Below are 16,601 nucleotides of genomic sequence, written 5' to 3' on the forward strand. Positions count from 1 at the left end.
TGTCTTTTAATTCAATTAGAGGCCAGGGCCCCACTCCACTGCCATTACACCCTCATTTGCGTTCTGTGTTTTCCAGCCGTTGGTGCGATTCCGCAGTCAGATGTCGAGGCCATCATAAATCAACACGAAGCCTTATCGTGGTTGGACGTTATGTCTGGCAAGGAGGAAGGGGAGGGGAGGGGACACGGAGCCGATCGGGAGACACTGACAATGACTGGGCTGGGACGGGCAAGCTCATCTTCATATTTGCCTGGAGACATGGAAGCGTTGACGAGACGGGGGACGAATAGAAGCGGCGGACGGCGTCATCGTCGTCGTCGGCAGTGGTGGGGACGAAGTGAAGAAAGATCGAAAAATGAGAGCGAGTTGGAAGGTGCGATGCCAAGGTATGACATCATGGGGATAGTCTTGAGTGTCTTGCTCCAAATGAAGACAGTCTGCGAATGCTGGGGGCTCGCCAAGGAGACATTAACAAGTTTGTGTGGGATGACGAGTGTGTGTCTGTGTTAATCAGGAAGACCGCGCAGTGAGTGAAAAGGACAGCGGCGATTTGTTTTTACTGAGGGCCGACATACAATAAAACAGTATGACAAGAACATGCCCAGGAAAACGAAAAAAAAAAAAGCCATATTAACTATAAACGTTGGATTGTAGTTCAAATACTTAATATATTCTTTATTACTCAGTTGTTTTTACCTGTGAAATTTCCATTAGCCAGGTATATAGATTTAACAGGTGGCATCTCTGGCTGCTCTCTCTTGTAGGCTCGCAACTCGTACCTGTCAATCACACCTCTGACATCACCAGTGGGTGGAGCCCAGCTCACCTTCACACTGAAGCCATTCAAAATCTCCATTGTAGAGGGAGGTGGAACGGAGCTTGGTACTAGAAAGTGAGAGATATGGAGCTGATTATTGGATATGATGAAAAGCATATTGATAAAACTGTTTGTATTTGTGAGTAAGCTACAAGTATTGATGCAAATAAAAGTTTTTTAAAAAGCCATTCACATTCACACCCTCCCCTGGACTGATGAATTTGAAATTTTATTATCATTCTTCCTTCAAAAGAATGTATATACATTTAGCAAATGAGCTCACCATGTGAGCATGTTCAAAACATAACCATAAAATTCCAAAGGGGCAGTTCAATAACTAAATTTAAATCTATTTTGGTGTGATATAATTAATTGGTGTGTCTAAAAATGTTTTCCATAGAGAGTACATTACATAGAGCAATACACTGTGGTGAATGTGGGATAACAAAAAATATACAAAAACGAGTCAAAACAACAGGTTGGAAGTACAAGAGGCTTTAGCTTCCCCCATCTTTACATGTTTTAATAGGCCCACTAAATCATGCCTCCCATTAGCATAAATACTATTTATGGGAGTAGTAACTTTTTCAGCACTGATTTAATACAGCCACCCATTCATTCTGGGCCATATTTCACTGTAATCAACCTCCCTCCTTTTCAGCCGTACTCGACTTCCCTTCGCCGGAACATGGCAGTAGGATCGGCCACTGTCAAGCTACACTCATCCTCTTCACTTCCTGTCTCCATCCATCTCTCCGTGTTTCTGTACATCTGTCACGAGTCTTCGCCTATTCTGGATGAGGAGGATTTACAATGTGTTGACGAAATGTGGCGCACTTTCAGAGAATACTAAACAAAGTCTGTAAGAGTTTTTTTTTTTTTTTTTTTTTTTTAAATGCCGCCAAGCAGATCTTTTATCATTTGTCTGACATGCATTTCTTTAATGGAAAATACCTCTAGAATCACAAATTATTTTACGACTGAAGAGTAATTTCCTCACCGTGCCAATACTTCTTTCTACTTCCACTCCTGCCATGATTACTCCATCATTTTGCAGCTTTTTCCTCCATTTTCATTCTAGCTGTCCCCCCTCCATAAGCTCTCACCTTTGGCTCTCAATCCTCCTTCCTCTCCTCTTCCCGGGGGTTCTTAATGTATTTATTAGCACTTCCTTCCTCCCTCCCCTCCATTCCACTCTGTGGTCACATCACACCAGACCTACCAGTGTATCGTTCACTACTAATGAGCAGCTTTATATTACACAAGGGAGAACCCGGGCCATTCTGGGTTAACAGCCTTTTACTGGGATGCCCTTTATAGTGGCTTTATCAATCTCTCATAGCGTCAGGCGCGTGTAATATCACCAGCCCTGGATGAGTCTCACATACTGTACAGCGTGTAGTGCTTTTTCATCCTAAATCTCTTGAGACAAACTCCAACAGGTGGAAGTAGTTCCTATTTGCTTTAACTCACAGCGGGGCTAAAACATTTTGGTTGGAGAATGTGTGAATGTAAATCAGCCAATAAATTACACGCAGCAATATGTATTACCTTTGCCGCAGCTGCGTCCTCTCTGCCAAGGCGAGGCTGCCCAGCCTGCTGCGCCCAGAGCTATGATCCTGTACAAGTATTCTTATGTGTCAATGCACATGGCAGGGCAGGTTTGGGGAAAAAGAAGTACATGGCAAAGATTTAGGTACAATTCACTGAATCAATGTCAAAAAGTATGTGTTTATGAATATAAATGAGTGCTGTCAAAGTTAAAGCGTTAACTCATTGAATAATCACAAAAAAAAATAAAAATGTTGCATTAATCATCTAGTAACGCAGATTAATCGTACTGTTAATTTTGACCGCAGATAATCCTTTAGCTGGCAGCGGATGGTTACGTTAAAGGTAGCACAGGTTATGTTTGAGCAATAAACATAACTACATGCGTTAAAGTAAAGCATTTAATAAATGTTTGCGTGACATTTACAATATTTGTTCATGTCAAACTATTGGGGTCATTTTTTTTTTCATTTTAAATTATGCATGTAATTAATTGATAAGAAAAATTGGAGGATGAGTGTGTGCAGTGGATCAAAAAATGTTGAAGACGTTCTCATAACATTAAATCGCGAAAGAATTAACACATTACAGGTGCTCTTCGGATTTGGCGGGCAAAAAAAAAAATGTTGCTAAAAAGCCTTTTTAATTATGTGATTAATCGCGATTAATCAAAATTCAAAAATGTGATTAAGCTGATTAAAAAATGGAATCGTTTGACAGCTCTAATATAAATACAGGAGATAATTTTAACAAGATACAAACAATTGGTAACATTCGATAACAGAGTTAAGTACATATTAAGTTAAGGAATCCTATTCCATATTAGAGGGAAAATATAAATAAAAGGTAAGGAAAAACCCATGATTGAATCATATTGGACTTGACTATTTCACATCCAGTGACAAAACTAACCAAAGTGATCAAAAAAATCAGAACACTGGAGGAGGGAAGCCACAGTTATTTACTGGGGATTTATGTATCTGACGAAAGCACAGAGTAACTAACTGTATAGTGTTGATGAATATAACTGTCGCTTTTTTTTATAGCTTTCATCCAGTAAACAGAAATGTTTCTGTTTTACACAAAATAACATCACAACCGCAAATGACATGAGACTTGGCATTTAAGGAGCACAATGGAGAGCCTCAATTAACAACACTCTTTACAAGACTGGAAAAAAAGGTTTTAGATGTTTAGCAGCAAGTCGATGACGAGTAAAAAAGAAAAAAAAAAGGGCCACATATTTGATTGTGCAGTGTATTCTTTTGAGAACATTTATTTGTCATTTGACTGACAGAAACCCTGCACTAATTTAGCAGTTCCCTTTTGTGTCGTTTGGCTGGCCAGAATCCAGCGGCCTTCTTGGTGAGCCTCATATTCATTTACCTCGACTTTGCCCCCCCCCCACACACACACACACACATTCAAATTTGCATTTTCAATTTTAAAACACAGCAAAGCAAAAAGTGCAGCGCTCCGCCTACAGCGCGCACAAGGTCAAGTGTAATTTTGGTGAATGCGCGCGTATGCGTGCGGGCCTGTCTGTGAGAGCCACGTAAATCTCCGCTCTCAGTAATGTTTATAGAGCAATGTCATGCTGAAAAAGCATGATGTTTAGATGCTTTTTCAGAGGACCGAGGGAGCCTAGCTAACCCATAAAGCTACAGCATTTATCTGGAGTGGCTCAGCGCATACCTCGTATTCAGTTTATTTGTTTTGATGTAATACATGTATGAGATAAAAACCTGCGGTTGTCAAAAGAGTTGGTGACCTTGAAATATGCATGAGACATGCATCACATGTTCGCCACAGTAATTCACATTCCACTGCGGAGACTCTCTGGTAATTGTGGGCAACTGTGACATCATACTTCCCAAATGCACTCATCTTATACAGTCTACAGGTCAGAGAAAGAGTTGATGAAAAAGATGATTTGCAATTCTTACCAGTGAATGGCTGCAGACTGTAATCAAAGGCATGTGTCTCCCTGCCAGTGAAGGCCAACACTGAATCATTGCCCCTGCAGTTGTAACGACTTTCACTGTTAGGACAGCCATCGAGGTAGATTCTAACAGAGCGTCCCGAGGCTACAGAGAGATTAACACTTTGACTGACAGGAGGGCTTGTTTTATCACTTTGAACGGTGAGGCCTCTTATGCAACCTCCAAAGCCTGCGAGGGCGGACAGGGGAAAGGGAAAAAGAGAGGAGAAGGAGAAAAGGATATGAGAATAAAGTTTCTGTTTCAATATTGTACATGAGGTACATTTTTTTTGTACAGATTTTTTCTTTAAAAAAAATTATTTATGAGTGCCTCACTATAATAATAATAATAATAATAATAATAATAATTATTATTATTATTATTATTATTATTATTATTTTATGTATTTATGTATTTTTTATTTTTTACATTTTTTGGACAGATTTTTTTACTGGATATCAGCAGGTTCTGCAGCTTTCAACATAACAATTTTACAAATTAATTCAATATAGATTGTTCCACAAACAGACACCTTGTATCATTCTTTTTGGTTTGTTCTGTGTTTAGGTTTAGAATTTTTTTTTTTTACTTACTTTACTTTTTTAAAAAAAAATCTGATTTGCATGTTATTTGGTAAAATTTCATGATGGGCTTTATCCATCCATCCATTCATCTTCTTGACCGCTTATTCCTGGCAAGGGTCGCAGGGGGTGCTGGAGCCTATCTCAGCTGGCTCTGGGAAGGAGGCGGGGTACACCCTGGACTGGTTGCCAGCCAATCACAGCGCACACAGAGACGAACAACCCTCCACACTCACAAGCACACCTAGGGACAATTCGGAGCGCCCAATTAACCTGCCATGCATGTCCTTGGAATGTGGGAGGAGACCGGAGTGCCCGGAGAAGACCCACGCAGGCACGGGGAGAACATGCAAACTCCACCCAGGAAGGCCGGAGCCTGGACTTGAACCCGAGTCCTCAGTACTGGGAGGCGGACGTGCTAACCAGTCACCCACCGTTCCGCCGGGCTTAATACATTATGAATTAAATTATTGTGATCAAATTTGTCTGACATCTCACCGTGTCTGTGACTGTGGATGTCCAGAGCCCTGTGTTTGAGTTGAGGGGGCACCCCACCCAGGTATAATGGTGAATCAACCCTAAGGCTCCCCGCTGTTTCCGCTCCCCTCGTCTCCTCTGCCCAGTCATCGACAGCGGCCGAGATGAGTGAGCTGCGTTTCGCCAGCGAGAGACGTTTCCAGTCTCCATCGCAGTAGCTAAGCCCCGCCCACATGCTTAGCTCAGTCACGTGACGTCCGGTGGAGAGAAGGAATGACAGGAGACCGCCCTTCAGCTCCACCTAAACATTAACAGATTAATAGAGGAAATAAAACAATTTTGTGTTTTGTTTAGATATCCGATCTGATCATATTTCAATGAGGCATAGCTTACCAGCATATAGTCATCAGTCTGTGTGTTGTATGTAAAAAGCAAAAGTGCATTAAGTTGATCTGTTCTAAACTCCATTGAGATGTCAAAGTCTTTTCCACCACTAAACACATCACTATTTAGCTCCAGGTAACCTAAATACAAAGACAGAATAGCATGGACACATTTAGTAGATGCACTAAATAATCACCTACGGATCAGATCCAAAACTTGGTAGTGGACTAATGTGATTGATAGCCCCACTTAATATACTACTCACCTGCAAATCTCTGCTTCCCCAAGTATTAAAATGACATATACGATAACATCACTCAAGCTACAAATCTGTACCATTAGCAACAACAATCAACATTGTCCTACCATGACCCAGAAAATGGGCTCCATCCACAGTATGAATTGGGCATCCCTCCCAGCTTTCATAGGCTGACATTTTATCTGTAGCTTTCGTCCAGTCTAAAGATCTCCACTGCTCCGAGGGGCTGTCAGTCATCTTGAAACGCACGTCTCTCAGGCAACCAGAAAAACCCTGTCGCATCAGCCGGGCAGCCCCTGGTGGGCACAGACAAGAATGGAAGAAAACTTCACCTGTCACTCTTTAAAGGTTTTTCCAACGTGGGTTTCTATGCCTAAAATACGCATCCAAAGTTCAACATGCAGTCAAGACGCAAGTCAAGACGACCCAAGAATGACCAGATGTTTATGAGGACAGTTTAGCATAATATTCATTTTTTTGTAACGTAATAAAATTAGCATAATATTCATTTTATTGTAACGTATGTTATTCAAATTAAAGAGAGGGTGGAGTTTGACTCACCTGAATCTTTCCGCCGCAAAGTTAAATCTTCCGGCAGTCCTCCAATGAACACTCCTGTATTCTCACCAATTATAGTGCTGCCACTGGAGGCTGCAGACCTGCCTGGTATTGTAGAGCACGTGTGCAAATGTAAGGGTAATGTGTGTTTTGGGGAGGTATGAGGTGAGGGTAGCAAACACAAACAGAGCAACATTTTTATTTATTTATTTTATTTTTTTGTTAAGGGCATCATTAAATGCATTAAATGTGTCCAGCAATGAGACAAAGTATGGATATAATGATATATCATATAGTTTTCTCTTACTATAGAGTATCAATTTTAAATAATCATCAAATAGCAACATTAAGCTTTTCTGGTGTCAAGATTGATGTGCAAAGCTTGTTTAGCATACGGTAATAGGTTTTCCAGTTGCAAAACTATTTGTGATGAATTGTCGATCAATGTTTTTTTTTTTTTTTTTTTTTAGAATATTGTACTTGTGACAGACAATATAGCGCAAAAGTAATTCACTTCTAATGCGTTACAAAACATGCGGCACTGAAGTTGCTGTTAACATACCAGTGAAAATAGAGCAGCACAGAGAAGAGGGTTTTCGTGTGTGCGCGCATCTGGTTTGTGCATGTGGGTGCACGCGTCTAAAGCAGTAGTTTCCTCTCCAGATTCCTCAAAGAGTAGCTGGGATTAACCTGGTTAATACCTCAACAACTGGGAAGTTTACACACACTGAGACACGCGCACCCCCACGCACACAATTGCTTATACATCCTACGCTATTTACATCAACAGACTTGCATGTATGGACACTTGCATGAACACGCACACACCCACACAAACGGGTGATACGTTGCAGCGGTCTGTATGAAGGTGTTACCTCTGTATTGACTGTTCACAACGATCGTTCCCACGGCCCCTTGCCTCGTTGCTATGACGTGGTGCCATTTTCCATCGTGGTAGCCACGCCCCCCATCCCCTTGTGCACTCACAGCCACCACTGAGCCCTACACACAATAGAAAAAAGGACAAATAACATGTGTAAAATGACTTTTTGGATAAGAAGCCGAAAAGTGTAGACTGTAGTCACTTTCTTAGGGCGTGCATGAGTAAATCAGTAATCTTCATGTTAGTTGTTTACTTTGCTCATTAGCCACACGCAAATTCAGACAAGCTTAACTCATTTGCTCCCAATAACGTGTAAATACGTTTTTTTTAAATGTTTTATGTGTCCCAAAGACGTATTTATACGTTTTGTTTTGTTTGTTTGTTTTTGTTTTTTTATGCTAGAGCATACAGAAGGCTTTGATGCAGCCTCTCAACTGCAAAGAACGGTTGGAGAAATAGTAGTTATTACACAAACGGCCAGCAGGTGGCAGCAGAGCAAAGGAGATCAACCAGGGCCATGTAGAAAAAAAAGCTCAATTACTTACAATTTTGAATAGATTTGTGAAAACTGATGAAACTTAGCTCTCTTCTAATGCTAATTGCTGCAAAACGGAAACAGATAGAAACATACTTTTTTTTCCTGATGAAAGAAGAGACTTTAATCTTTCTTTTACTAGGTTCCATGCTTTTATAGCAATAGAACACAATATTCTGTGGGCCTTGCAAAATCAGTCAAAATCCAGTAAAACAGCCGGGAGCAAACGGGACTGCGTCCGTGAAAATTGCTGGGAGTGAATGAGTTAAGGTTTGCACAAAACTACAAACTACAAAATTAATTTAATAACAACAGTCGACATGGTACTTGCGATGTTCACGTAAAATCACCGTAAGAACACTCCAGTGTGTCTGAAGATGGATGTCTCCATTAAGTCTGACATCATTGTTGCGATCAGCTTTTTAGCAAGTTAGAGACAAGTAACGTAGTAAAACATGAGGACCAGATCAGTAAAAAAAAAAAAAAAACAACAACTCACTGACAGCACAGAGGCCCACACAAACAGTGATGAAGATTTAATGATGGGATCAATAAATGTATGAATGCCAAAGTATATCAGCCTCTGGCATCTTTACAACCGACGCTAGCTGGCTCTTCTTAACAAGACAGCAGGCTAAAAGGTGCTCTGTCTCAACCTCACTCTTTTAATAGGAGACACAGCCAGACCAAATTCATGCCAATTAAATACTCAACAAATGCTAAACAACTCGCACTGTTGGTGCCCTTGAGTAAGTCATTACAAGAATTAACTACACTGCAGGCCGAGCTCGACTTGATTGATAGATTAAGGCCTAAAATATTAGAATGCGAAATCAGACAGCAGAAGGATCAATAGTTTGAAGCACACAGTTTTAATAAACTGCTTGTATCATAACCAACAACTGACAATGAACAACAGCTTGGAATATCAAAAGGCACCATTTTAAAAGACCTTTAAAGAAATCAGCAAGAACGCCTTACGAGCATGCAACACTCTGAAATTGGTGTTAATTTGCTTACCAAAGCACTTCATGCCATCTGTTGAGCCTTATCACAAATATTAGCAGTCTTGTTTTAACAGCTTCTTAAGTTATCATAGTGTAAAAAAACACGTTTAAAAAGGAAGTCAAGTCAGAAATGTTCTTTATGTGTCCCCAATAGTCTAAACAGGGCATTCTGATTAATATTGCCTTTGTGGAAAATGAGTCAAGAATCAAAATCCATCTCCCAGGGGGGCGGCCATTTTGTCACTTGCTGTCAACTGGAAATGACATGCCGTTGCTCAGGTAAAAATTAAAGCATGGCTCAGCTTCAGAAAATGTGAGCCATGATTGGCCGTTACCTGTATTTTGAATTCAACAATGTAGTGGTTAACCTACTGTAGATGTATACTTAAATAACTAGGATGTTAAAAAGTTTGTTGCATGACCCTGACCGAATTATAACGGCTTTGTCAGCAATTTATGCTTGCACTTGCATGACAGATAAACAAGTGGCAATCGTGCTTGCATCTTTAACACAATGGTGACGCCGTGACAGCTTAATTTAATTCATTGAATACAGATAGAACAGATTTTGTACAAACTTTATGACCATATTTGAGACACCAGTGTACTTTTCTGCTTACGGGATAAAGAAATAGTCATCCCAAATGCAAGCTCAGTGGTTGTTTGTGGAAATGCACATGCAGTAAGCAGGTATTTCATACTTTGTAGTACACCATGTTTGTCATGTAGGCCCTTCATAATCATATCACTTAGCTATGAGTCATGCTAAATTACGCGCCGTGCACTAGTAATCCCATTAGGCTAGCGCAACAGGCTAATAGGGGAAACGTAATGGGCCAGGATGGATGTATCTCGGGGAACACCAATAAACCGTGAGACTACTCTCGTCGTTAATTATCCCAAACTAACCCTAAACAAAAGAGTCAGCCGAGTTGCGGAAAGGAACACGCACACTTAATCGTGCATACGGCAGCACATAACTAGTTCTTTAGTTACAATTTGAAAATTATATTTGGTTACACGTACTGCACGGATAGTGACGAGGAAAGGATTTACTGTATGCGCCGTTTGCATGTTTTTTGTTTGAGAGCCTAATTAGTTGGTGGCCGCATGGAAATATGTGCAATCATCTGCTATCATTGCTTTCATCATCCAAGTCATTGACTCTTCAACCCCTCTACATGTGTCTGTAAGGATGGATAAGGGAAGAGAGGCTGTGTGTGTGTGTGTGCGCGCGCGTGTGTTCGCGCAAGGGTGCAAAGCTTAATTAGCTTGCAATTGGTATTCACGCGCGGTGACTGCAGGGAATGAGTTAATTGCGGTCCAATTCAAACGTTGACACACTTTTAAAGTTTTTTCCCCCTCCTCTCGCTCCATCTCCCTGACAGAACGCAATGAGCGGGCTACAGATCACATTTATAAGATGAGAGCAGGCGAGAGAAGAAAAGACAGAAGAGTGGAGAGGAGGTGGATCAGGAAAAAAAAAAAAAAAAAAAAAAGACTGATGAAGGTGAGCAAATATGTCAAGTGAGCAGAATTAGATTTTATACTATGAAACTTTGACATACGTGCACACTAATGAAATTATTATTACTTATGTGGCTAGTTTTCAGTGGTGAGAGCTGTTTCTTACGAGATTGGGCAAGTATGGTAACTAAAACATCTAGAAAATCTGGTATGATGAAGTGTAGTTCAACATCACTGCAAATTACAATCACCCAGTGTTGATGGTGGGGGGAAAAAAAAAAAAAAAAAAAAGTGTCCATACCTGAGGGTCAAATAAAAAGTAGGGTCGTCCATTTTTAATCTGCAGGGCCAGAAATTCTTCCTGATTTCCAGGAGACAGGGCACAGAGCAGCAAGCCATTTGGAGAATGAGTCCTGAAACTCAATTCCACACCTGAAGTAAAGTAAAATAAACATTAGGGATGCGAACAATATCCAAACATCACGATATGATATTATCATGATATGAAGCTCACGATACGATAATTATCACGATATTGTGGGGAGGTTGGTGATATTTAAAAAAGGTCACAATATTGTAAAAAAAAAAAAAAAAAGAAAAAGAAAAAAGAAACCTCATACCACCTACAATCTCTAACAATATTGAGGCACTTACTTGTTAATGCACGCACACATTGAGTTCCTCCACATATTGACTCGCTTCATAAACATATTGTTACCCTTCATCTAACAATTAGCGTACATTTTAAACATAGAAGGGCCAAAACATCCCCAAAGAAAATTAAATTGCACTAAAAAACTAGCCACCAGACGGTGCTAGAACTGCACAAATTGAAATCAACCTGACTTTTTTTTTTTAACAGATGTGTTCCTTTTAAATATTGTGAACATGACAACGATGATATTGTTTTAATATCACGATATTGCACTGATCGTTACATCCCTTATAAACATAGTGAGAGTTTTGTGATAATAGTAAATGCGCAGTCTAGTACAAAAAAAAATGATTTCATATTGAACCACATTGAGAAGTCAAGGCAACATTGTGCGAAAGGTTTTTCAGTGTTCTAAAACTGCTTCACAACTAGATGAAAACTATTCAAACACACAAACAAAACAAAAACACATTCATTTCTATTTCTTATTAAATCTCCATCAAGTTCATGTTATCCCAATTACACAATACCTCTAAGCGGACTTCATTTTCTTTATAAGCCAACTGTCGAGGATAATCTTACCACTAAGATACTTTGGGAAACATGAAGCTCAGAGGACGAGCCTCAGAGGACAGACTTGATTCCACTATTTTAACAGATCTTACTTGTAATCTCTTGCTTTTATCTACAAAACCAAAATCCTCCATAGATTTTTGGCTTCTCCATCACACCTCAAATGCATCACATCACTTTTCATACTCATTCTCTCCTTCACAGTGCTGGCCCAGAGAGTGAAGGCAAACAAGTTCCAAACTTTGTCTGTCTGGTGTTTCCACTGAATGCATTTGTAGGGTGTGCTTCTGGGGATCTACTTTTAGAGAGCGGGTGAGAAACTTTCTCATCAGGGTGGGGCTCAGAGGAGAGCCACTGTTTGTCTTTTCCTTATGATTTCAGGGGTATTTGCTTTAGATAAGGTTTCTGCAGGTATCATCAAATCTAATTTAAAGCTTTTTAATGCCATTTCTTAATGAATCCAACTTAAAATTAATTTAATAATCATGTACTGCATATACACACACGTGCACGCATGTACACACAGTACATACAAATATGCATAATATGCTGTGTACATATTAAGTTGATTACAATTTTTAATCGCAACTAATGACATGATTTCCATAGTTAACTCGTGATTCGTCGTAAATTAACCACACATTTTATCTATTCTAAATGTGCTTTAAAATATATTTTTCAATTTTTTCATACTCTTATTAATTAAGAAAAAAAGTGAACAAATATTGTTAGCAAATACAAATGTGGTTTTATCTTTTAGTTCTTTGATACAGTAATTTTATAGCATTGAGTCAGATTTGCATTTAGGTCATTTTATGCCACTAGACTGTTTTATGTTGGACATTGGTGATAGGAACAGTAAATTTTTATTTTCATATTCAGTTTATTTTATTTTTATCCTTATCTTTATCTTATCCTTACTTTGTCACAGCTAAGGATGTTTGAAAGCGCTATATTAATAAGGATGACTTGACTTATTGCTAATCTTTGTTATAGTGATACCTTTGCACAACATTGTTTGCAAAATTAAGTATTAGCAACAATTGAATTTACATTTTTAATGCCTGTCGATATCATATTTAATGCTTCTTAATGCCATTTAAGGCCTTAATTTGAGCAAAAAAAAAAAATCTCACCGTAGTACTTTGTGCTACTTTAAATAATCATGTGAAATATTTAATAAGACTTCAGCATGATTTTCTATCAATCCTTGAGTTGATAGATCATTGATTGTCACCCAAATTGATGTGATTTTGGATTCAGCACATAAAAATGTCCAGTTCTTCCGGAATGCACAAAACCTCCTCAATAAGAAGTCGTTTCTTCATTCTCTTTGACACATGTTCACGCACGCAAGAATTCCTCCAGCATGCTGTGCTGTCATGTCCTGATGGATCCGAGATCCGGGAATCTTAATCCACTACTAGGTCTAAAGCTTCATGAGTGCGTCGACCAACGTGTGTGCGTATTTATCTCTGTAGGGAAAGCAAGTGTGGGAAGATCTCAACAGTTGAATCGAAAAAGTTCAGGGTTCACCGGGAGCCGCTGTTGGCAAAATAATTGAGAGTGAATTCACTTAACATGCAGCAAAGTCAAACTGTTACATCAAGATGAATGCAGATGAACCATTTCTAAATTCTTTTAACACTTAAAGGAACATTCTCTCACTATTTTTATGCTTCCTGTGATGTCCTTACTGACTTGTTTCGCTCTTGAATGCTTTACAACCACGTCTACAGAGTGCACAATATGCATCGAAGACATAATCAAAAATTCCTTGCATTTGAACATGCGTTGTGTACATCAAGCAGGCATGTGTCATTTACATTGGTGACCTTGTCAATGCAGAGAAGAATGAAGTCATGACAGATATCAGACATTACATTAGCCCCCTTTAACCTTCCCCACGATATGCTCCTGATCTCTTCCCCTTGCTTTTAACCTTCCTCTTTTTTTCTTCTTGACCTCTTTAGCATTTTTATCTCAGTCTTCTATATATATTGATATCTTCCTTTTTTTTTTTTTTTTTTGCATTTCAATGTATTTTATTTTTCATTGTCATTGTAAACCCGACCACTACAGTACAATATTTAGTTTGCATCTTGTTTATTTCCTGATGCTGACACTGTATTAAGGACACTTGCACAGACCAATACAAGAACAGTATGACAAATTCTGCCTTTAAAAGGAATGAAGAAAGACTACTGCAATGATCAGTTTTGAGTGTCCTTACCAGACACAAATTTGTGAATGCACTTATTACAGTGGAACTCCCGTTATTCATGAACGAGAAGGACCAGAACGGACCGGCAACAAGTCATGATGAAGAATTACTATAGTGGTGCTTTCTGGTGAAAAGTATTGAACATTTGACTACCATCAGGAATTTTGGTGGCCACGGTCTTGGGGCAGCCTGTGCTGGTATGGCCAGAATATATACGGTAGGCATATAGTGTGAAAATTGTATCACGTTGTATTGTGGAGATTGATGGAAGTTTTTGCACAATCCTGCCAAAAAACAACAACTTCCTTTTCAGAGGTAATTAAAGAATATTGTTATTCAACAAACCAATCAGTCCTCACTCATAAATCCTTTGCCGTTTTTGTCACTGAATTGAACATTTACACGCATGTCTTAAAATGATTGTGTTTATCTGATAGATAGGGAGGGACAGACTGTCAACACATGCTCAGGAAGCTCCAAATGTACAGCAGGCTAAGTAACACTCATGCCCGTGCTCAGCATTACTTCCCTGGGATTCCCCCAAGGACTTGTGCTACTTCACACTGACAACCACTTTGGAGCCATCAACAAACAGACCTGAGCACGCATCATGACAGGCTACACACAGAAACGCACACACACACACACACACACACACACACACACAAAATCAGCTGAAATATTTTCGACAAGGATTCAGCTAATTGGAAAAGACTTACCACAGTCTAGTCAAAAGTATCTGGGACCACTGCGTTTAAGGGTGCTTTCACACCTACAGTGTATGGCTGTGACTCAGTTGGTAAAGCGGTAACCGAAAGGTCTCTGGTTGACTTTTCCGCTGTCGACATGTCCTTGGGCAAGACACTGAACCCAAATTTTAACTTGTAAAGAGATTTGGAGATGGTGTAGAAAGATAAAGCTATATAAGTGCACTCCATTTATCATTTTATTATTTACCTATACCGTAGTTTACTTCATTTGGTAGCTTTCAATAAGAGAGTGGCCACTGCTCATTCACTGCCACCGCAGTTAAAATTTTTGACGTCTATAGTCGTCAATGGCACTGAATGAGTTAATATTGGTCAGTGGAATTCCACTCATTTACTTTTGCATTAAACAATAATGTCATTGAAGAGCATCACAATCTTTTAAAATGTGGTAACTGTTACCGTTTCAATGTTTTAGTTGTGCGTATTGTTTCCTATATTGTTAAATGTTTCTGCTCTCTCTGTCTCGGTAAACGAACGAGGTTGTGTGTAATCATCTAGCCAACATAACCTGAATAACTCCAGTCATGTTAGCTCTCTGCCGGCATTAATCAGAGCTTGGCGTATTAATGAGAGCGCGGCAGCTAGCTAATTACACCCATAGATTCTGCTGCAGCCCATTAAATATACAAATGACAGAATTAAAGAGCCCAGCCTCTTCTGATTAATCTTTAAATGGGGAAAAACTAATGATGTCTGTGCAAACTTTCCTTTCACACATTTCTCCCCTCTCCTCTCAACATCAATGCCTGGCAATCAATCATATTAATTAGGGGAAAATAATTTGTATCATTTAACATTTCCCTCTTTCCCGCTCAGTCACTCCAGTGGTGCTGCAAGACTGTACTGTATTAAACGTGACTGGAAATGATCCAAGTCTATTTGTTCCAACATCCACTCTTTCTCTCTCTCTCTTTTTTTTTTTTTCCTAACCAATGTTTGTGATGTTTCATTTCTCTTCATTTAATGAAGGCTGAAGAAATACATCTGGATTAGCTAAAATATGAGGATGCATTATAATCAGCCCCTTTCAGGCTCAAATACAGAAGAAATACAAATGAGGAGAGAGAACTGCATAATCTGTTTTAGAGCCAGTGTCCATTTAAATCCATTATTTCTCTCAGTGTAATGTATTCCACACATTTGCCTTCACCGATAAAAGTACAAGTAGCAAGTCACATGATGGGAATTTTATGTGGAGATGCATCATAGAAAAGATGAATGGACTAACATGCATTTATGGAAACAAGCACTTAGTGGGTATTCATATCAGTGCACTAATTGCATATACTTATAATCCTCTTTTAGCTAAAGTAAGATTCAGTGTGGTACATACTAACCTTAAGTACCCCGGATTCATTCGGGATTAAGAAGCATCGTTAATCACAATTGAAAAGAATCATTTTATGGACTTGTGCTCTCTATCACAATAATAGCATATGAAAAACAACAAAAATCTCTTAGTGGCCAATAACTGGGGGTCATAGGCCAGACATGGGAGTACAGATATAAAGAATATATATTGTATATATTTAAAAAAATAAAAAATAAAAAAAATAATTGCATGCAAGGTATTGCCCCTGCTCAAAGATGCCTTAATGGGTTTGTTTGGAAAGGAGGTCATAGACAGACTATGAACAATAATAGAAAGGAAAAAAAAAACATTGCTAATATCTTCAGAGTAGAGCATAAAACTGTAGCAATAAAGTTCTATTCAAATGGGACGTCAGGCAAGTCTTTGTATGTAAAAGTGTTGTGAAAAAAAACAAAACAATACAGTATATGGCATCCAACCCAAAATGTGACAACTATCAGTGCACAGAGTTGCTTGGTTTCCGCAAGGCATCAACGATTGACGACTCTCTCCTCTGTGATCAATTG

The 16,601-nt window shown here is 39.1% G+C and overlaps 1 protein-coding gene across 1 annotated transcript in view; it reads right to left on the reverse strand.

Annotated features, from left to right (window-relative positions):
- The window catches only part of ush2a (Usher syndrome 2A (autosomal recessive, mild)), a 158,258-nt gene that overhangs the window by 93,425 nt on the left and 48,232 nt on the right, over positions 1–16,601 (reverse strand). The window contains exons 30-38 of the mRNA XM_077519899.1: positions 10,803–10,933; positions 7,485–7,611; positions 6,613–6,714; positions 6,159–6,347; positions 5,802–5,932; positions 5,430–5,709; positions 4,315–4,539; positions 2,369–2,449; positions 697–885 (exon numbers count right to left, since the gene is read on the reverse strand). Of these exons, the coding sequence (XP_077376025.1) occupies positions 697–885; positions 2,369–2,449; positions 4,315–4,539; positions 5,430–5,709; positions 5,802–5,932; positions 6,159–6,347; positions 6,613–6,714; positions 7,485–7,611; positions 10,803–10,933 (1,455 nt within the window). The remainder of the gene's footprint in view (positions 1–696; positions 886–2,368; positions 2,450–4,314; positions 4,540–5,429; positions 5,710–5,801; positions 5,933–6,158; positions 6,348–6,612; positions 6,715–7,484; positions 7,612–10,802; positions 10,934–16,601) is intronic.

Source organism: Festucalex cinctus, chromosome 4, assembly GCF_051991245.1.
Source record: "Festucalex cinctus isolate MCC-2025b chromosome 4, RoL_Fcin_1.0, whole genome shotgun sequence".
NCBI classification, from domain to species: domain Eukaryota; kingdom Metazoa; phylum Chordata; class Actinopteri; order Syngnathiformes; family Syngnathidae; genus Festucalex; species Festucalex cinctus.